Source organism: Onychostruthus taczanowskii, unplaced genomic scaffold (genome assembly GCF_017590055.1).
Source record: "Onychostruthus taczanowskii isolate IOZ18803 unplaced genomic scaffold, ASM1759005v1 scaffold77, whole genome shotgun sequence".
Taxonomy (NCBI): Eukaryota; Metazoa; Chordata; class Aves; order Passeriformes; family Passeridae; genus Onychostruthus; species Onychostruthus taczanowskii.
Window position 1 is genome coordinate 6,089,292 of NW_024505561.1, and position 21,170 is coordinate 6,110,461.

General features: G+C 41.5%; 2 protein-coding genes across 4 annotated transcripts; one reads left to right on the top strand and one right to left on the bottom strand.

Annotated features, from left to right (window-relative positions):
• The first annotated feature begins 4,205 nt into the window (after positions 1-4,205).
• TEX30 (testis expressed 30) lies at positions 4,206-9,899 on the top strand. 2 transcript variants are annotated; one of them, XM_041423387.1, is made up of 5 exons: positions 4,206-4,231; positions 5,907-6,137; positions 7,150-7,201; positions 8,265-8,473; positions 9,583-9,899. In XM_041423387.1, the coding sequence occupies exons 2-5, from the start codon at positions 6,015-6,017 to the stop codon at positions 9,754-9,756; spliced, it is 558 nt and encodes a 185-aa protein (XP_041279321.1). In that variant the 5' UTR covers positions 4,206-4,231; positions 5,907-6,014; the 3' UTR covers positions 9,757-9,899. The 2 variants fall into 2 exon arrangements, with proteins under 2 accessions (XP_041279321.1, XP_041279319.1); XM_041423385.1 differs by lacking the exon at positions 4,206-4,231 and adding an exon at positions 4,863-4,901.
• A 1,018-nt stretch (positions 9,900-10,917) lies between these two features.
• On the bottom strand, positions 10,918-19,967 carry POGLUT2 (protein O-glucosyltransferase 2). Of its 2 annotated transcripts, none has more exons than XM_041423374.1 (10): positions 19,736-19,967; positions 18,075-18,246; positions 17,458-17,663; positions 16,641-16,718; positions 14,452-14,624; positions 13,275-13,512; positions 12,489-12,698; positions 12,041-12,130; positions 11,400-11,504; positions 10,918-11,180 (listed from the first exon to the last, which is right to left on the bottom strand). In XM_041423374.1, the coding sequence occupies exons 2-10, from the start codon at positions 18,154-18,156 to the stop codon at positions 11,163-11,165; spliced, it is 1,200 nt and encodes a 399-aa protein (XP_041279308.1). In that variant the 5' UTR covers positions 18,157-18,246; positions 19,736-19,967; the 3' UTR covers positions 10,918-11,162. The 2 variants fall into 2 exon arrangements, with proteins under 2 accessions (XP_041279308.1, XP_041279306.1); XM_041423372.1 differs by having other exon boundaries at positions 18,075-18,280.
• Positions 19,968-21,170: the final 1,203 nt, after the last annotated feature.

Sequence of the window (21,170 nt, forward strand, 5' to 3'; positions counted from 1 at the left end):
GTAACTTATTTGAATGATTGATGACACAACTGCAGAGGGTATCTGATTTTTGAACTGAGAATTAAATGTTAAAGAGATTTAAATCTTGAAACAGTGTTCACAGCAAAAGAAACCCTAGCAACAGCAATGATGTTCTTTACCATCCCTAACCACGCTAACCTTTTAAAAAAGCAACAGATAGAGTGAAACTTCAGAACAAAAACATACATGGAATTAAGCTCAGCATTCAAAGATTGTATGAATATGCCAAAACTATTAATTCTTTCCTTTCAGCATTGAAAACAGAAAGGTTTGTTCCACTGGCTCCTAGCCAGGTCAGTTCACCATCAGCCAAGGGGAGAGAATAATGAGAGCGACCTCCTGCCAGCAGTGCCCTGTGCAGTCCCAGCACATGCAAAAACTGTAACAGCTGCCACTGGAAAACAAAGTGGTTGCATTTATCAAGAACAATGAGGGAATTCAAAGTCCCTAACAAAGACTCTGAAAAATGTATAGCATCCAAATTTGTCATGTAGAAGCATGTGTTATGATGACACCTTCCTTAATTAAAGTAAGAAACTTTCATTTAGCACCACAACTACAAAGCCAGAAATGTTCTCAAAGAGACTCGTGCCCATGGAGAGAAGTTTTTATGCACTGCACATTTGTCACCTGACATTATCAGTGCTCCCACAGTTTGTGACCTATATAATACTACAAAAGGCACCATGCACATGACATAATAAAAATAGGTGCCTAGCACATACACATTATATATTTATTATAAACTATACATTGCATATCAGTAACACACTTACATTGTAAGTCTGAATAGACTAAAAATGGGTGGGCTTACTCCTTCACTCTTCCTGGAGAAAGTGTTTCTGCTTATTGCCTGCCCATCACTTCCTCTTTCATGGAGGACTCAAAACTTCTTCAGACCCTCAAGAAGTATGATACAATAGCTAAAAATTAAGCAGGATTCCTTTTAAACACAGGAAACTATACTGCCTAATCAGGTAATAGTTGGCTGAACACTTTCAGAAAATTATTAAAGGTTACTTTTGATACCTGTGAACACAGCATGTTCATGTGCTGATGTGTATCCACAGGAAAAAAAAAAAAAAAAAAAAAAAAAAAACCCAAGAAGGTTCTTGCTCAAAAGTCAAGTTTGTAATTTAGAGGGAGAGTTGAACTTTTAGAACAAGTATGGGTTACCAGCCTAAAACAAACAAGCAAACAAACAAACACATATTTATGGTTTTCTATTAAAAAATTTAGGAAAAGAAAAAAATATTTCTGATCCTAATGTCCTTAAGCTGTTATTTATTTTACACTGAAATACAGACCCCCCCCCAACATATGTTTTTATAATTTTATAATTATTTTTATGCATTTCTCTGAACAAATATATTCCAACAAAAGATTAACGCAAAAGGTCATCTCTATCGTTCCCATTGTGTGTTAATCTAAGTCTCTGGTATGAAATGCTGTATTTATAATCCAAAGGAAAGAACAGGGATTGTCTGATGTGCTACTGAAAGTTATCAGGTCCCAAGTTTAGACCAGGAATAATGTCATTCTTTGGTAAACAGCCACTGTTTCTTCAAACCCAGCTGCCTTTGGCATATCAAATCTGTCAGAGGTGCTTACAGCAGTGCATAGGTGATTATAACACTTGACATATATTCCCATTGAGAAATGGCAAATCACATACCTCAAATGATTTTCATATTTGGTGACAGACTTAGATTATTATGTATGTACTATGTTGTTTCCAGAATCAACTTCTATTTCCAGAAGTGATGTAAGGTTAAGTTATGAAACTATGCCATGCTCCTAAGAAACCATGTTTTCTTAGATGTTAAATTAAAAACATTGATTCAGAAGTTCAGAAAAGATTAATATTTGGGTTTTTGGCGGAGTTTTAACCTACAATATTAATTAATATTTAAGTGTGTAAAAAAGAAAGGATTTTCAATACTCCTGGAAAGGAATACAACAGGATTTCAGAATAGTTACTCAGCACACTTGAAAATCAACATGAATATCTAAATGTCCTCCTAAACCCAGAAAGACCTAATTTGCAATAGTTTGATATGAGAATTGCTTTATGAAGCCAAATTAAAAAAAAATCATTTGCATGTTGATTAATGCATTTTATTACATATGCAGAACTCAATAATACCCAAAATTTATCCATCATAAAGAATTTGCCCATGAGTTGGAATCCAGTATATGTATTTATAATTCAATTGCCTTTGACATACTAGCAATACCTGGGATCATTATCTTCCAGACAGAAAGCTACAGCAGGAAAAGTGCGGCAAGCATGTACTGGTCCAGCCCTATTGCCACGGACCAGAGGATTAAAGAATGACAGAGTCCCTCTTTCCTCACACATTCTCTTCATCACAGAATCACAGAACGGTTTGGGTTGGAAGGGACCTTAAGGGTCACCCGGTTCCAGCCCTTCTGCCATGAAGAGGGACACTTTCCACTAGACCAGGTTGCTCAGGGCCCCATCCAGCCTGGCATTTGTGATGTTCTCAACTCCGCTGGGTAGTAGCTACCCTACCTCAAAGACTGTGCTTATGCACAGAAGAGTTTCAAGTGTTGAAAGGAGATTGGAGCCAAGAAAATGAAGAGAGAAAAATAGGACGTAAACTGGTACCAGCTTGCTGTAATGCAGAAAGCATAAGAAAGTAGTTTTCCAGTGGGAAGGGGTTACACATGGGTAGATTTAATGGGATACATGTTCCTCAAGGACTGCTCTGGAGACAGTATGTGAGTAAAGCAGGACAAATACAGCAGGCAGACTGAAGAGGGAGGAAAAATTAAAAAGAAGAGAATGCAAAAGGCAGACCAAGAAAAGAGCAAAACAGCACTAAAACTAGAAACTACACCAGTGCACAAAAATATCCATTACATATAGAAATGAAAGCAGTAATTAAAAAAGCCAGAAATTAATATGAAGGAAGATTTCCTTAACCTTCTTCTTGCATGCCTATTTTCTAGGTTGAGGTTGTAACTACTTTGGGACAACAAATCTTCTCAGTCCACTTTTGCCAAGTATCTTATTTACAAAGGCTTAACTGGTGTGAACTACTAATTAGAATAGTGTGATCTCCAATCAAGACAAATTAATCTGACATTTCCCTAGTTTGCTGGACTCCCCAGATGTGACCTATGGCTCCAGGAGCAACTGCCTGGACACCCTCTATGGCTCAGCTCAGTGGAAGGTGCACAACTCACGCAGGCTGTGCCTGACCTTCACTCAGCTAAACACTTCTGCATCTCACTTTAGCTTGACATCTTTTAGGCAAGGTAGAAATCCAGACAAATAAATCTCCCTGTAAATCTCCCAGGTTCTCCACTTCTGTCTTTCACACTTATTACGATAATGCCTGGACTGGGAATTGGCCTGTGAGGCAGCAGGATGGTCACTGAGACAGCAGCTCAGAACCTGAGCTACCCTGCCAGGTTCACTTCTCAGAGTGCTGCAATATTTCAATCCCAATGTTTGACAATGTCCAGCTGGCAGGATGACAGTGAGACACTCAGAGCACAAGCCAGAGTGAGCTTATTTTCCAGCAGGCGAACATATGAAAAACAAAGTTCTGCTGGGTGATGACATCTTCAATCAGCTAAGTAATAGGGCATCTTAATTGATATGAGTGAGCTTCATACACTGATACTGGAAGAAAACATGAGCTCTGGCTAAATACCTTGCAATAGAATATTTTGGATTTTTTTTACTGGCCTGTGAAATACTCAATATAGAAATACTGCAAGCACTGTTATATATTGTTGGTGCTGTCTTCCACCAGATTAAGGCTGCATTTTGAACACAGTAGGTCATTTACTGTACAACAGAGCGCAGCCCTGGCAACAGATGTGTACCTAGAAAACCAGCCATTCAGTGTCTCTCCCGTTTGTCAATGTCACATGGATCAAGTGTGCTGACAGCTGCCAAAAAAAATTGTCTGATGCCACTCTGGACATCTAACCTTTCCCTCTGTACTTGGCTCTGCCGAGTCCACCCTGAATGCTGTGTCCCATTCTGGGCCCTCACTTCCGCACAGACATTGAGGCACTTGAGCAAGGGCAACAGAGAAAAGGGCGATGGAGCTGCTGAAAGGTCTGGAGTACAAGTCTCGGGACGAGCAGCTGAGGGAGATGGAGGGGAGAAAAGGAGGATCAGGGTGACCTCATCACTCTCTACAACCACCTGAAAGGATGCTGCAGCCAGGTGGGTGGTCTTCCCCCGAGCAACCAGCAAAAGGGAGAGAAAATGGCCTCAAGCAGTGCCAGGGGATGTTCAGACTGGACATCAGGAGCAATTTCTTCATGGAAAGGGTTTCTAAACATTGCAGTGGACTGCCCACGGAAGGTGGTGGAGTCGCCATCCCTGGAAGGTGCTCAAGAAATGACTGGATACAGCACTCAGTGCCCTGGTCTTGCTGACATGGTGGTGTTCAGTCATAGGTTGGGCTCGATGGTCTCAGGGGTCGTTTCCAACCTAAATGACTCTGTGACTCTGTGACCCATCCCAAGCATCTCATCTGTACTCCTTGAAGTCAGTAAAACCCTGATTTTTCCCAACAATCCCTAAGCAATTTGCTTTATTTCTGCTGAATTAGCACCTAGCAGTCCGTGGAGTTTTTGTACACACGGCTGAATAAAAACAATTTACGTGGGGCTTTATTTATTTCTGGGTGTTTTATGTATTTAACACGGCCCAACCCGCGTCCCTCCTCAGCCCCCTGTGCCCCCCGCAGGCCTCTACCTCTCCCTCTCAAGGGGGCGGGGCCTCGCCGGCTCTGACCAATCAGCGCAGCGGCAGCCGGGCCGCGGGGCGGGACTGGCGCGGGGGGCTGTCACTCCGGTGACGTCACGGCGGGATGAGCGGGCGGGCGGAGGTATGGCCGGCGCTGGGCCGTGCACCTACCGCCCGTGGGGATGAGCGGGGTCCTGCAGCCCGGGACAGCTGCCCTTCCCCTCTCAGGAGGCCCTGGAGCTGGGCAGGGGCGGCGGGGTGGGTGCGCTGCCGCCTCTGCCTTCCCAGGAGAAGTGTGTCCGTGGCTGGTGGCGGCTGCAGCTCTGCCTGTCCCTGTGTGCAGGCCTCTGGCTGTCCCGCGTGTGCTCCGCCAGCCCCTTCCTCTCTGGCATCTGCCGTCCCTCCGGGGGCTGCGGGGGCCGCGGCTCGGCAGGGCCGCTGAGCGCTTCCCTCGGCCTGTGCAGCTCCTCTGCGGGGTGCTGCCAAGGAGCGCCTTCCCTGAGTTTATCCCAGCCCCGGGTGTCCTTTTTGCTCTCAGAAGCCGCCACAGGGCCACTTGTGTTGCCCAGTCCCGTTCATTCCGCAGAACATGAGCAGGTCTTGTGTCTGGGTCAGCTCCTCCAGCTGGCTGTGCTGATGTCCCCCTGGAGCTTTGGCCGAACCTGTGCTGTCCCCAGTCCCTGGGGAAGGTTCAGTCCTCGCCTCTGTGCAGGCTGCTGCTTCACTCAGTGGTTACCACTGTGTGATTTCAAAATGTTTGCTAGGCTATGTCTTAATGTCACGTATTATGGTCTAGGCAGCTAGTTAGGTCTGGAAAAGCTTGACATAGATGTATAGGTAGGGACAGAATCATTTCACTTTATGCTTTGAAGCTTCATTCTCTAATGCAGAACATAAGGTGTGGAGTCATAAAGTGAATTGCCCATTATTGTATGAAAACTTTTTGAGCCAGAGGTGCAGTTACTCAACTAGTACTCTTAAACAGAAGAAATAAAAACAGGCTTGCAATTTGGGTTTATTTCTTAATTGTCTCGGGTTTTTTTCATAATAATGTGTAGATGTAGAGACTGGCAACAGTTCCTTGGTTTTTTTGGGGGGCTTTTTGGTTTTTTTATAATAATGATATTGGGTTTTGTTTCATTTCTAGGTTAAAGTGAAAATACCTTTTGGAAACAAATACCTTGATGCTATCTTTTCTGTCCCAGAGAAGAAACCAACATATGGAGTGATTCTTACTCATGGAGCTGGAGGAGACATGAATTTCCCTCACTTAGTGTCCTTGGCAGCCTGTCTTGCATCCCATGGAGTTCTGTGCCTGCGGTTTACTTGTAAAGGCCTTAATGTTGCTTACAGGACTAAGGCTTTCAAAGCAGTTGTGGTAAGGAGTGAAAAAATTCTTAGACCAAAGCTTAGATCCATGGGTGCTGTCTTCCGGGTTTCTCAAATTACAGCCAGAGATTAGTCAAGCAACAGTGGGAAAATGAGAACCAATGTTTAGGTAAATGGAGCACTGTGCATTAATAGAAACAGCAGAAGCAGTTCTTAGATGGGCAACAGCTGGAGCAGCTGCCACAAGTGTGTGGGTTTGAGATCAGGGACAAAGAAAAACCTGACAAAAAGCAAGGGTGTTTCATGGGAAAGGTTACAGCTTACAAAAAGTGGAAGAATTTAGGATGGAAACAAGCTGAGTAAAGAATTTAGGAAGGGCGATCTGCTTGCATTGAGTAGGAGGCATTTTTATTGGGGACCAAAGTCCAGTTCTAAAGGAATTCTGTATGAAGTCATTATGATTATATGTACATTAATTTGAGGTCAGACTTTACTGTCTTTATGGAAAAAGCATAATGTTGTTAGTGCATTTATGTTAATATGCTGCTATGTAAAGGTAATTTTAAGGCACCTGCTAAGATGATCTGATAAGACAGCATCTGATTAGTTATCTCCTAAAACGTGAAAAAATGTTGCTGAATTTTATCTTTTCTGTTGGACATAACTGATCGTGTCACAAATACATAATTTCAATGAAGGGCATTTTTGCAAACCTGCTTTTCCTTTTGATGGGCCAAGAGTGTGCCCATCACACCCCACACAATGGGGTCTGTTACTGTAACTGAGTTGATACATAGTAATCACTTATGTTTTGGTAACTTTATAGGGTATCTGATATTTTAGATTTGCTGAGAGCTAATGTGAAATTGATTATGTTTACGTTGTTGCTGCAAAACGTTATGAAACCATTTATGTCATAAAACCCAAGAGAGCACCTTGTATGTATCTTTTCTTTAATCTGCAGTGCTGAAAGAGCTTCCCATTTTCTGTGTAGTAGCTACAAACAGAAGAGATCGCCATCTTCCCGACTTATAATGTTTCTCTTTCTCTTATTTCTTTAGGAATACTTAAAACTTTGTGATGATTATAAACTTTCTGGTGTTTTCCTTGCAGGTATTGTTTTTATTATCAATAATTTTCTCTCTTATACTGTCTCTAGTAATGGCAATCTGTAAGTATTCCAAATCTGTCCCACTTTGGTGAGAAGCAAGTGAACGAACCCTCCTTATGGTACACTCTTACTGTAGAAGAGGAAAGAAAGTTGTATTTTCCAGGTACTTTGGGAGAAAACTTCCTTGTCACTTAGAATTTACAGGGCATGAGTTTTCTAATTATCCATGTGTACTTTTTAACTGCAGGTCTTGAAAAATCCTGATAAATGGAAAACAGTTTTCCCAAAACAGGTTTTGGTAATTAAAACCTAGTGGTGGATAAAAAAAGTCAGCTATGTTTTGTGAAAAGGGGAATAGATGGGGGTGGTTAGGAATATCTTGATAGGGAAAATTCTAAGTTTGCTCTTAAGTGAAACCATGTCTGTGTTGCTATAAGAACTAGCAACTTGCAACACTCAATTGCAGTGCATTGTCAGCTCATATGCCTCCTCTTTAAGGAAATACTTTGATATTCCCTTGCTGTTACTGACTGATCTCATGTTCCAAGTTCACACTTTTTTCCCTTCTACTTTTACTTTTAGGCTGAAGTTCAAGGTGTGCATAAACACTTGCTGGATTTGTTTTGTGAGCCAAGTGAAATCAAGCACAGAATTTTGTTTTGAAGTTGAGCAAATTGAGGTTGCATGAAAATCATGACACAGGATACTGTCATGGCTGTTTCAAATTTCCAGGCTCTGGAGCATAGGACCAGTCCTTCTCTCCCCTTGTCCCCAGAATGGGGTGTTGTTCCTTCCAGCATTGCAAGGGATCCCTATCCGTTTATATTTTCTTTCTTTTCCCCTTCTTTTTTAAACAGGGGTGTAAATGTTACAACTAGACAAATTATCTTAGCAGAAAATGTTGAAATTAGGATTAATGTTTTTCGTTAAGTAGACCATCCGTAGAATTTTGTGCCAGTGAAATACACTCAGTTGGATTGGTTTGGGGAGTTGTTTACTAAACCAGAATGTAGATGAGGTGACAGCAGATAATACTTTTTTCCTTTATTTCTGCATGGGAGAAAGGCCGTTCCATGGGCTCACGAGCTGCTGCGTCTGTGATACGTCAGCTGAGCCAGGGTGATGATGATGATGGCTTCATTCAAGGTCTTGTGTGTTTATCTTACCCATTGCATCGACCAAAGCTGCAGTCCAAGCTCTGGGATGAGGATTTATTACTGATCACATGTCCAGTGCTGTTTGTCTCAGGATCAGCAGATGAGATGTGTGAAAAAGTGAGTACCCTGGTAAATCCTGCTGTGAAAGGGCAGTCTGGAGGAGCAGCAATGAGCCTCAGTGATGCCTGTATTTCACCTGATTAACAGCCTTGCCTAAATAGGTGTCTTCTGAAGGAAGCCTTGGGTAGAAAACTTCATCAGACACAAGGAAGCCTGGCAGTGCTTCCTTTAGCTGCTTCAAATGTAATGGAACACGCTTGATCTTCCACTTTAGCAAGCTCATCTTTGGGTCACTGAAATACCCCTGATTTGAATGGTTTCGATAGGATTACATAAATTAAAAGTGGTCTATGGAAGGAGTGAGTTATTTGCTATTTTGTTTTATCTGTTTCAAGTTACAAAATCTGTGCAGTGCCACCAATGTCACATTGGTCACATGTGACATTTTTCATGGCAAATTCTTCTTGCAAAGCGGTTCTACCCCCAAGTCAGGCTTCTGTGGTAAAAAGTGATATTTTTGTAGAGACGAAGAGCAGGTGTACAGAGAGAGGGAAACAGTGCTTTTCTGCCATGTTTCCTTGCAAACAGGCATCTGTTGTTCTTGAACAGGTCAGTGTGAATTTGGGTCTATGTAAAATTGGCATTTTCCATGCTTGGACAGTTTCTAAGGAGTCATATTGCTTTTGTGAGGATTTGTTGCCAAAATGTCAGGCTAGTGACCAGCAAGTAGATCTTGGAGTGCCCTCTTTATGGTGGAATCTTTGATTTTGTGAGCTGGTTCTTAGATCAGTTTCCTGAGAAATTACAACAGTGTCAAAGCTAGTCCCTAAGGAATTACATTGCTACTCAGCCTCTGCAGACTGACTTCAATTTTATCATTTTATTGCCAGCACTACCCTCTGACAGTAAAAATTGACTCCTTTGAAGTTCTAATTTTCTGCTGTTCTCTGAGTGAGGGTAATGCTTTGAGCAGGTCTCAGTATTCATATCCTGAATAGAGAATACATCCCATTTTCCTAGCAAGGTGTTTTTCATGTGCACACAGATCCATCTGCTTTTTAGGAGCTGCCTATTTTGCATTACACAGGCAAAGCAAGAGCCATCTAGGAGTTACAGAGTTGGTAGCAACCAATTCTCTAATACTTGCATTCTTGTTTTCTCCACAGCAATTGCTAGAAGGTGTGGTGAGCAAAATGAAAGCCCCTAAAAAAATCCATTGGATTGATAAAGCAAACCATGGGATGGCAGTCAAAGGACGAACAGCAGATGATGTCATGGAAGAAGTAAATGCACAAGTTTTTTCTTGGCTTAGAGAGCATGTCCAGCTGCAGCACAAATAATTTGCAGTATTCAAGCAGTATCTTAATTTCATTTTTCCTACATGTGGCAAATAAAGGGTTTGTTATTTTTTAGAGGCATATTTTTTTAAAAACTGATGTTTTCAGAGGTCTAAGTGCAAATGCAAATAAAGCTTTGTATGAATGAAAAAAAAATGCAAAACAATAAAGAACTTCCAGAAGGACAGAAAATATATAATGGCAGCATTGTTCTCTGTGTTTCTATGCAAATAACCAAATACAACACTTGGGAATGCAGAGGATTAAGTAATGCTTTTGACTAGTATTTGAAGTAATATACTGGAAAAAAATCTGCTTGGACAGAGTATCTTTAAGGTTGCTCAATTTCCGAGTATATTACTGATGCTGTACTCACTTGCAATTAAAACCTCTGATTGGTAGGGTTCTGCCAGCACATCCCCTAAGGCTGGCGAGCCTGGTGTACTGCTTTGCCTTGGTGTTGTGTGCTGGCCTTCCCAGGTGTTTCCAAACCTATGAGGCAGGGAGAGGAATCCCTGGCTGGTCACAGTGTCTGCCACTTTAAGGAGCCAGATTTTGCCTGTGTGGGGAGGAGGAGCAGGTAATGCAGGCACAGCTGGGCACTGGAGCAAAGAACATGGTTCAGTTTTGAGAAGTCCCCTTCGCCAATGTTCTTTGTCTAAAGGACTGATCACAGGCACTCTCTGATAAATAAAAACTGGTAGACAAATTGTGTTTGGTGATGGAGGAGCTCCTGGAGCAGGAACCAGTTCTGCATCTATTGTGACAGGAGGAACTCAGGTCACTGAGCTCTGACATTGGAGCGTGGATGAAACACTTAGTGTGTACTGGCAGCTGCAGCCTTTCTCATTATGGGTTGTTTGTTAGTAACCTGTTGGTATAACCAAGCTTACAATTCCCTATTGGAATTGTGGTTTTCCTTCAGGTTAACAAGATTTATTATGAACCTCACAGCATTGCCTTTGAGAGTCTCTCAGAAGGAGCAAAGTTGTGGTCTGAAAAAAGATGCCGATGGATGGATGGAGAGTAGAGGGGGGACGATGTACAATTCTCGTCAGCCCTTCTTTGCAGAATAGCTTCATGTTTGTGAAAAGACTTACTATATACAAGCATGAGTAAAAAGTACCTGCATGTCCAAGGTAACTCAGGACAGGAACACATGACTGATACAAACATGTTTTTTATTTTAAAAAAATTATAAAAATGTGTTTGAATAAGGTTCTGCCACCACTGCATGATGAAAAGGAAATCAGGGGTGTTTTGTTTTCTTCCATACGTAGATCATGAAATGGTAAACTTTAAAATATCCACTGACATTATCCACAGGCATACTAACCCAGAAGTTTTCTTTTTTCTTTAAGAAGACAGTCTGAATTTAGGTAAATACTGAAAAAATGTATTTACTTCTGTCAGAGTTCATCTTTGGCCTGCAGTCAAGAAAGAAGAAACATGTTTCAGTTAACTGGAAGCCTATTTTTCACTGTCTAGTCCTGCAAATACATCAAGAAGTGTTTCTAAGTTCGATAGGTGTTAATGGCCTGGCCTGATAACTGATACTGTGGAGCACTGAGCAGCCCTGCTCCAGCGGGGCTGAGCAGGAACTGAAGACACTCAGCACTTTACATTTAACTCTGCATAGGCTGTACCTTTTTTCGGTGGCAAGTGCATGGGAAAAGGTCATCATCAGGCTGCTGCACCTTCTCCATCCCATCTCTGATTTTTGGTTCACTCACTTGCAAGCTGGCGTATTCCTAGTTTTAGAAAAGGAAGGTATCATTAATCCATAAATTTTTTAGATTGTACATCTAGTTGCCAATATTGTACCAAATCAGCTGAGCAACTCTGTAAAAACTCTGGGGCTACACAATCTGTTCCTTCAGACTGTCACAGACAGGGTGAGGGAACACTCAGCTGCAGATGGGAGCCCCTTTGGGTGCCTCCCTGGAGTTCAATATCTTGGTGCTAATGCACAGATATTTTCAGCTGTGGTTCACAGGGTGTGTGTCTGATGTGGAATTCTTTGATCATTGTGGGCTACATATTCTGGCAGATTAAATCAAGATTTATGGGATCCCACTGCCTCCCAAACAGCCAGCATAGTCTGAAGGGGTTTCATAGCATATAAATTGAATACAATGTTTGTAAAAACCAAATGAAGATTTTAATTGCTGATGCTTGCTTCGTGGCTTCAAGTACCAGACTGGCCAATGTCCAGCAGTTCTGTTGCCCCAGATTCTTGCTGTGTGATTTCTATTTCTGTGCCAGTAGCCATTAAAAATATACTGACCTGGAAAAGTTTGAAATAGTAACAAAAAATGTGGTCTCCCATGAGATTGTTTCTTGCGAATTCTTGTCCAGATTTTGCAATATTTTTTGCCTGTCAAAGAAAATGAAAGTTTGGTTTATTTTTTTAATTGCCCAGAATTAGTATTTATTTCAGGGTGCTACTGTTGGTTGTGGAGTTACAAATGAAGTTGACAGTTTAGGATAACTCAAATAAACAATTCTTTTTAAAAGTTAAGGTTTTGTTAGGAAGATACTCTTTGTTTCCTGAAGTTCAATTTTATTTCAAATTAAGGACAATATTATGCATTTTTGAGGGTTTTTCTTCTTTGTAGAGTTGATGAAAACAAATTTCAAGTTCTCCTAGTATTTTTTTTGCTTTTTTTCTAAAGAAATTCAATTTCTGTTCTCTTCTAGAAACATTACTGCATACTTCTTAATGCATATTTTACCTCTTCATCATGATCTTTTGCCCACTGTAGTTTTTCTAGCAGATCACTCAGGTCACTTTTAAATGGGATGTAGTGTTTCCATGGCTGCAGCTCGTTATAAAAGTGCTCATAGTAGATGGAGTCTTGCTTTAGCACCACACTGTTTCCTGCTAGTAGATAAGGCAATCTGTATGCTGCCACTGTGCCATCAATATTAATTTGATATTTATACTGGAAAGAAAAGAACCAGAAGTTATTAAAAACCACAAGATCCCAGTGGCTCGGTTAGGTTATATTCTGAGGGCACTGGTGTTACTGACTTGCCGATATTGAGACAGGTAGGACTGGCTAGGCAAGCATCAATGTCTAAGAAGCTTTTATTATCTAGTTTGGAATTCATCACAGTGCAGGGTACACAGAGCTTCATCAATTAAGTTCTCCAGGAATTCTTAGGTGCTCATCCTTGGATGTGAGGGTAGATGTGCCACTTCATCCACTGATTTTCCCACTATGTTAGTTATGTTAGTAGTCCTGATCGCTGAATCAGGAAAAAGAGATAAAAAGGAACTTGAAATTACATAGATTACATGAGGTTCTACAGAACCTTTAGATGTAAATCAGACATTATTATCCTGAGGGTAAGAGCTACATAGGAGTTAATCCCACTGGAGGGATGTCTAGTCATGCTTGTTACTGGTGGTGTCCTGAAAAACTAAAAATCACTTTATTTTCAATAATACATACTAAGTTATTTGATAATTGGAAACAATGAGAACTGACTTCTACGAAAAATTATTAGTGGCTTACCTTAAAAAAATCAAAAAATGAAATGTGCTTAACGATAGGGCCATAGAGGCTTTCATCGTGTTTAAAGAAAAAAAAGTTTGTGAAAGCAGCATCTATGATCTGTGGATATTTCCTGCTGAGTTTTACAAGCTCAAGCCTCTCTTTGCGGCTGTCACGTCCTCTCCAGAAGGCTGTGGCGTTCTTCTCTTCCCACGATGGGCCAGTGTTTGCTTGGACTGACATCATATCCAGGCTGACTCTACAGCAGAAAGAACTGGTTCAATAGTGAAGCCTACTGGAAACTTTTTAAAGTGCAGTTACTTAAGAGTTCACAGTACCCATAGGCAGAGAGCAAAGATGAAGGGAAGTCATAAGCGCCTCATAATGTGTTACTGTATCAGTCATTTGCAGCAATAGAAACATAATGAATGTTAAATTCACAGGCACGTAGCATGATGGCATCATTCAACAACATGGCATGAGGAAACAGTACCTGTCAGCTGTCATGGAAAAAAATAGGTAAAAGTAGATATGGTTGCCAGAGAAGGTGATGCAAGGTACTGTAACTTGCTTAGTAAAACATATTGCACATACTTAAAAATGTGAAGAAATTAAACACATAAACTGAGAGGGCAAGGGATAGCAAATTAGAAAAACTCTTGAGAAAAAAAAGGAACCTGAACTAAATGCAGTGAAATGGTAACTTCAAGATGGATTACAAAGATTTCTTAGAAGCAAGCTGTCTTTGTAGTGTTTCAAGACAGAAAAGAGCAGTTGCCAAGGCTAGTTACAGTCAGTAATCAAAGTGGGAGATGGTAGCTCCTAGTTCAAGAATTCCCAATAATTGTGTTGGGATTTGAAAGGTACAAAAAACCAGATTCTAACAAAATCAGGGAAGCAAGACACCTGGCTAGTTGTCAACAAGTTCATGGGGGGAAAAGCAAAGCAAACAAATCAAATACCTAGCCTTGAAACACTCTTAAGTGCTATTTTCAGTGATTTGACCACGTTTAGATAAATTTGGATTTTTTAAATGAAACAGTGAAGCATAATAATATATTGATTACACAGTTACTGTCTACCTAGAATGCCAGTGTCTCAGTGAGTAAATGAAAATATTTAATAAACTGTTACCATACAGATCTCTATGGAAGATCATTCATTGTGAATTTTGTGAAAAGTTTAAGCCATTTCTTACCGTCCCATAGTCTCCAAAACTGAGTCTGTTAGGTCGTATGTTGGCATGACAATGTCTTTTGACTCACTGGACCCACACCATGAGAAGATCGGGTGCAAGTTCTGTGGGGGCTTCCTTTTCTCCAAAGGCCAGTCCCCCAGATTAACAAAAAATTCTACATCTGGCATTTTCACCTAAAGAGAAGCAAAGTAGGCACAAATGCAGTTTAGCACAAACAGTATTCTGCTGGCATCTTGCATTTTGAAAATAACCACACTAAGATGAAAAATAGCCAGGTGTCTAATATACTTAATGTACCTGTAATAAATCACTGACATTTAGAAATGTGTTGGAAGTACTGAGACCACAGAGTAAAGCCTACAGAATAGTATTTTTTAAAAAGATTTGTACAAAGTCACATAAGGCAAAGGAGCACACTTTTTAGAGGATGGTTTCTGCTATACTTTACATGATTGGCTCCACAATCTTTTTATCATGTTAGCACTGGCACTAGTCAGCAATTGTATCGTTTCAAGGTAAGCTGGATCATCATCTTGTTAGTATATAGAAAACTGATGCTGGCTGGTAAATCAGTTTTTGTCACATCAGTGATCTGATTCACCCTGTGTCTGCAGGATGCCTAAATCCAACAGAAGACAAGAAACAGAAATAAACAGCCATGATGGGAAGACCACATTTAGTCAGTGCTTTGGTTAATTATTAAGCATAACATCATCACTTGTTAATAATATTTGGAACCATACCTGAAATCACTGTCACAGCCAAAAGGCAAGAAAAATACTGCTGATGGCCAGGAAGCAGGACAGAGGGCATAATTTTGCTGCTTTATGAAACTGTGATGCACCCCTGTATTGAGTTTGTGATTTCAAGTGAAGTAAGAAAAGGTAGAAAGAAAGACAGCTTTGTACTTTTCCAAAGAAAGGACCAGCTGCCTTGTGAGGAAACACTGAAAATGGTGGGACAGTTCAGTCTGGAGAGCAAAACATGACATATGGCTGCATTTTACAGAACCCTGAAGGCACATATAAGGTCATTGCAGAACTAATGTCGTATCTCAGTTCACTCTCTTAATTTCATTTTTTTAAAAACATACATCTCCAATACATCCCTCTCAGTTGCCTCTTTCAAAACAAAAGAAATTAATAATTTGCCAAGTATCAAACACTTCCAAATGGTGGAAGATACTCTATTCCTTTCAAAGGGTAATTGCTACACAGTCTAATGCTCAGCACTAAACTTCATTACTACGGTGCCATCTAATGGTTGTAATGGGCATGAACCCTACAAATTGTATTTTCTACACATCCCCAGCACCAGTCAATCAGCAGCTTGAATCTTCTCCAACCAGCTATCTACTGACACTCAGTGGCACTATCCTAATAAACATTCTTATTTAATGGTATTCAATGGGAATTATATAAACCGTGTTTTCTAGATCTGTAAACAGAGTTAGCAATTATTTTTCAACTTTTAGTCTGAAGTCCTTAGATGCAATTTAACTCCGTTATTTCTTGTCCAACACTACTGACACCAAGGACAGTTTACTTCCATCTTCCAGAGAACAATCTTTTAGGTAATTGTAGTCTACATTCATGTTTTCCCTTAGACATCATGTCCTCTTGTAGGCAGTGTTAGATGAAACAATCCCCACTTAAAGTAATGTTCATGTGGACATTTAGTCATTTTTCCCATTCTTCTGTCAATGTTAGTTCAGCAATGTTAGCAACAGAGCAATCCTTAAAGCATGACACCCAAAGGCACACAGAGTAGCATAACCGACCCATTACTAATCCTGAGGATAGTGGAAAGGTTACTTCATATTTCTTTAACATGTTATGTTAACTTGTGTTCAGCTTTTTGCAGCAATGTACCTGCAGAGACATAATCTTCTGCTAGATGCTACAGGATGATTTATTTATTTTACAGAAAAAAAACTCCAAAACATACCTTGTTGGCTTATCAAACTCACATATAAAATCCTGCTTATTCAATTAACTTCTATGATACTCAATCAGATGGCATTCTAGAACATGACAGCTTCAAACAAGGAAAATCCATGACCTCTCCATAATTAATCAAAGAGCAAGAGTTTTTTAACAGAAAGAGCAACAAATATGCTGATGTGTATTTAAGGCCAGGCTTCTATAAATTAGGACATCCAGAAGAAGTGGCTGTACAGATGTACTCACTTTTCTGGTCAAAGAAAGCAGTATGGCATCCATGAAAATTCTGAAGCCAACATGTTCCCCGTATGTCTTTATATAAACCTGAAAATAAACAAAGGTTTTACTGGGTGATTTGATTTCAGAGAACGGCTGGCACAATTCAGAGCTCTTTTAATCGCACAGTAGCTACTCAGACAGAGTATATAGCTGTACAGATTTATGAATCAGCTGGGAAGCAATAGAAATCTCATCACAGAAAAGTGATGAAAAAAAAATTACAAGCTTTGTTTGCTTTTGCAGATGTTTGAGGTCTGTTTCATGGAAGCAGAAACTGTTGCCTATTTCTGTGGTGTTCCATTCTTCTAATTTCCATATAAAACTCCACTGAAATAAGTACAGTATATACAATTCTTTTTTATAAAGAATTGTAGCTCTGATCCTCAGTTCAGCTAAAAGTGGTATCCCAGAATTATGCGTGATGTAATTTATTGATGTACTTCAAATTAGATGATTGTGACACATCACAGCAGTATTGCTCAGAGAACAGGAAACTGAATTAGCATTTAGGAGACTTGGGTGTGTGCCCAGTACTCATACTGATTGCCTGGAAAGTAATTTGCTTTCACTGTGTTTCAGCTGTAGCATGGACAAAAAAGCACTTACAATGTAGGACAGACACTGCTGAGCTCGTACACAAACTGCAGAGTATTCAAGGACAGAGAAGCAAGCAAAGTCTTGTTCTTAAAGAATACACTACAAGAAGCTTTTACAATTGGGAATAACCAAACTGCTCATGGCTTACCATGAGCCATATGGACTTCAGATCAACCAGATTCCATACCTCATTGTCTTTGATAGTGTAGTGACACAAACTCTGTCTTTGTCCAAACCTCTGTGGAATTTCTTTTGCAATCTTATCTGGGTCAACAATGGGAAAATTTGCTAGGTCTCTCTGAATCTGTGGAAAGGTTTGAGGGCAGTTCATCTCTTCCAGCCATGCACTGCTTTCCTCCTGAGGGCAGTCACAGTTTTCATGGTAAATAGGTCCTATTGGGAACAAAATTATTATTTTACTTTTAATAAGTCATAATATTGAGCTGTTGAGATCACAGAACAGGGTCAAGCACTGAACATTCATTGCTTAGGGTCAAAACTTCAGCAACTCTAAATGGATATGTCTGCATTTTTTTTAACTCTAATGGAGTCATGTCAACCTACATCAGCTTATGTGTGAGCCTTCTACCTGTATTTATTAGGCAACAGCTTCACAGCACTTCCTTCCTTTCATTATTTTGAATACTATGTGTCGGACACATATAATGAATCCATAATTCCAATGGGATTTGATAGTCTAGAGAAGTATGAGGTCCCAAAGAAACCTATGCTTCTAGTAAAAGACATTCTGGGACACACTTTGTCAGCCATGACAGGAAACCTGTGTATAGTGGTGCCTCTTACCTTTTAAAATATATGGAGACTTTGCAACATGCTTATCTCCAGTTTTGACTTCTATCCTCAGGCTCATGTAGCTCGCATACATCCTGTACCTCACGAGGAAGGAACCATCTTTCCTATCCAATACTTGCACACCAACACGAGTGAACTGTTCTTCAGGAGCAGTGATCTTCACCTGGAATGCATTTTCACCTGGTGATGAAGTGAACCTACCCAGAGAATAAGTGGGAGCTTAATAAACAAAGGAAACACACAACAGACTTCTTAGTCTGGTCCATTCCTTTGCAAGTCAACAGATTTCCAGCGAGCCTTGTTAGCCATGATTTCCTCTGAGCCACGTTAGGCCTCTACGAGCACATCCGAATGTTCACTTTAACAGATTAATAAGTCTATTATTTTACATTCAGAAGCAAAATGCTTTCAGATTACCTTATTTTCCAGGTATTATTTAAGGAAGTAATGAACAAAGTTACACTTCTTAATCATTATGGTAGCTTATATGGGAAAAAAAAAACAGGGAAAAAATTATACAGGGATCACGTAATTCAGTGTGTAAATGAGATGTTTTGGTATAATTAAACATACACCAAAACAGAAAAACCTGTATAAAACCCAAATAAAACAATTTGAATAATCATGAAGTTATCATATATCATTGAGGTATCAACAAAGCTGGTGCCGTCAAAATGCTGTCAGCTTCCTTTCACTTTTCTTCCAGGCGGTGACCAGACTCTTGGGCTGTTAACTCCTTAGTTCAGCTACTCCTACCACCTTTCTTAAAACTTGTCCAGACATACTCAAGAGCTGCCAGTTCAATTAAATGCAAGAAATATTTACCATCCAAGTTAAGCTAAATTGGCAGCTTCCATACTCACACAAGCCATGGTGCACCTAATCTGGATGACCTTGATGGAGCATTCTGAGCACCTATCTAGGTTGCATGACCAGTTTTCCTAAATAAATGGAAAGCAATGAGTATCCTCTGAAAATCACAGAATCACAAGAGTTGATAGGGTTGGACAGGACCACGGGAGACCATCTAGTCCAATCCCCTTGCCAAAGTAGGGTCACCTGCAGCAGGGAACACAGGCACATGTCCAGGGGGGTTTGCAATGTCTCCAGAGACAGAGACTCCATAGCCTCCCTCGGCAGCCCGTTCCAGTCCTCTACGACCCTCAGGGAAAGTTTTTCCTCATGGTGAGGTGAAATTTCCTGTATTCCAGTTTATGGCTATTGCTCATCGTCCTATTTCATTCCAAATAAGTTTACCTATTGGCCTATGGAGTAATTCCTAAAATATTCTACTGATCTTGTGCCTCGGCACGTAGGAGAAATATTAATGTTCCCAACAGTGGAAACAAGCAGGATGCCTGAACCTAACAAATTAAATGTATTAGTCACTGCTAAAGTTTTGACAAAGGAGAATAAATAATGAATTTTTCCACTGACTAACACGTATGCTTTGCTGCTGAACGTTTTCATCCTCTCATCTCATCCCCTCGCGCCCTTATTTGATACTCCTTGAAAAGATTAATTAGCTCTTGCCAAGTGATATGCAGAGTCACGTAGAGGGAGCTTTTAGCCTGCACCTTCTACGAGCAAATCGCAAGCCTCTCGGCTTGACCGTGCCCAGAATCTCCCCGAAAAGCCGCCGCCGCCCTCACCTCAGCCCTAGGGCGTCCACGGCCTGCACATAGAAGTACCGCGCGGGGAGCGCGGCCGCGGCGCGCAGCCCGGGCCCCCACACGGCGCTGCGCTCGGCGCTCGGCCGCCCGCCCCCGCCCGCGGCCGCCGCCGCCGCGGCTCCCAGGGCGAGGCACAGCGGCCACAGCGCAGGCATCGGCAGCGCTGCCCCCGAGGGCCGAACACCGCCGGCACCGGCCTCCAGCCCTCGGACCGCCGCCGGGCAGTCCCGCCCCCGGCGCGGCTCCATGGGGCGGGGCCGCGGCATCGCGGGGCGGCGCTGCCGGGAGGCGCCGGCCCCTTGGGAGGTGCCGGCTGAGCCCCCGGGAACTACTGGGACCCAGGGCGTGGAAAGCACTGGGGACAACTGGCTCTGACGGACCGCGGCCCTGACCTACGCATCCGGACATCTCTGAGCCGCTGTTTAACCCATGCCATGAGCTCAAGTTCTTTCCGGCCCCCGCCCCCCCCCAGCCTCCCTTCATTCCGTTCTCAAACATTAGGGTGGGAAATGGAGTTTACAATCCGGAAAATGTGTTTTCAAAATTCTCCCCGGAGCAGCTGAAGAGCTTCTTTGCGCTGAGGGTGACAAAGCCCTGGAACAGGCTGCCCATGGAGGCTGTGGAGTCTTCCTCTCCGGAGATGTTCCAAACCCACTGTGTTCCCATGCCACCTGCTCCAGGTGATCCTGCCTTGGCAGTTGGATTAGATGATCTCCCGAGGTCCCTTCCTCCCTTAATAGTTTTGTGATTTGTGGCTGCCGGTAGTGCAGGTCTGGGATTATCTGGAGCAGAGGTGAGGGGGCACCTCACCCGCTGCCACCAGGGCAATCACCCCGTGCGGGCCTTTGGTGATTCCATGGCCCTTTGTCTGTCAAATAATCCAGCCTCCACTTGCAGAGAGATAGTCCCAAACACTAATGCTGTTCTTAACTACACACAGAATCATTTAGGTTGGAAAAGACCTCTAAGATACTTTCCACTTGGCTCTTGACTGCTTCTCTCTTGTTAAGGCAAACAATAAAGAAAATTGAAACTCATCAGCAAGGACTCATGAATTTCAAAAAGATTTTGTATTTTACATTTTGAAATGCTGCAAATATGCTTAGAGAAAAGCACACAAAAAACACTTGTTTGAAGAAAATTTCAAGCCGAGAAATGACAACTTGGGTTGATGAAGAGAGTGTTTTCTAACCAAGTCATTACAAAATGCCTTAAATATTACCAAGATCCAGCTTTTAAAGACATAGTTTTTGGCCTGTTATGTTCTAACTGTGATGAGTTTTCAGGTCATTCAGCAGATAGAAGACTTACAATTTCCAGTCTAAAAATTCACACAGACTCTATTGTATATCCATGACTCTTTAGCTCCTCTCCTTTCCCCATCTTTACTCTCCTGATGTGTAAAGAAATCACA

Excerpts from the sequence above, each read along its gene's own strand:
- TEX30 (XM_041423385.1), top strand. Across the intron at positions 6,138-7,149 it reads AGGCTTTCAAAGCAGTTGTG|GAATACTTAAAACTTTGTGA; the intron begins GTAAGGAGTGAA and ends TTATTTCTTTAG. Across the intron at positions 8,474-9,582 it reads CAGATGAGATGTGTGAAAAA|CAATTGCTAGAAGGTGTGGT; the intron begins GTGAGTACCCTG and ends TTTTCTCCACAG.
- POGLUT2 (XM_041423372.1), bottom strand. The coding sequence starts at position 19,911 with ATGCCTGCGCTGTGGCCGCTGTGCCTCGCCCTGGGAGCCGCGGCGGCG. Across the intron at positions 14,625-16,640 it reads TGCTTTCTTTGACCAGAAAA|GTGAAAATGCCAGATGTAGA; the intron begins GTGAGTACATCT and ends GCTTCTCTTTAG. Across the intron at positions 13,513-14,451 it reads GTTTTGGAGACTATGGGACG|AGTCAGCCTGGATATGATGT; the intron begins GTAAGAAATGGC and ends TTTCTGCTGTAG.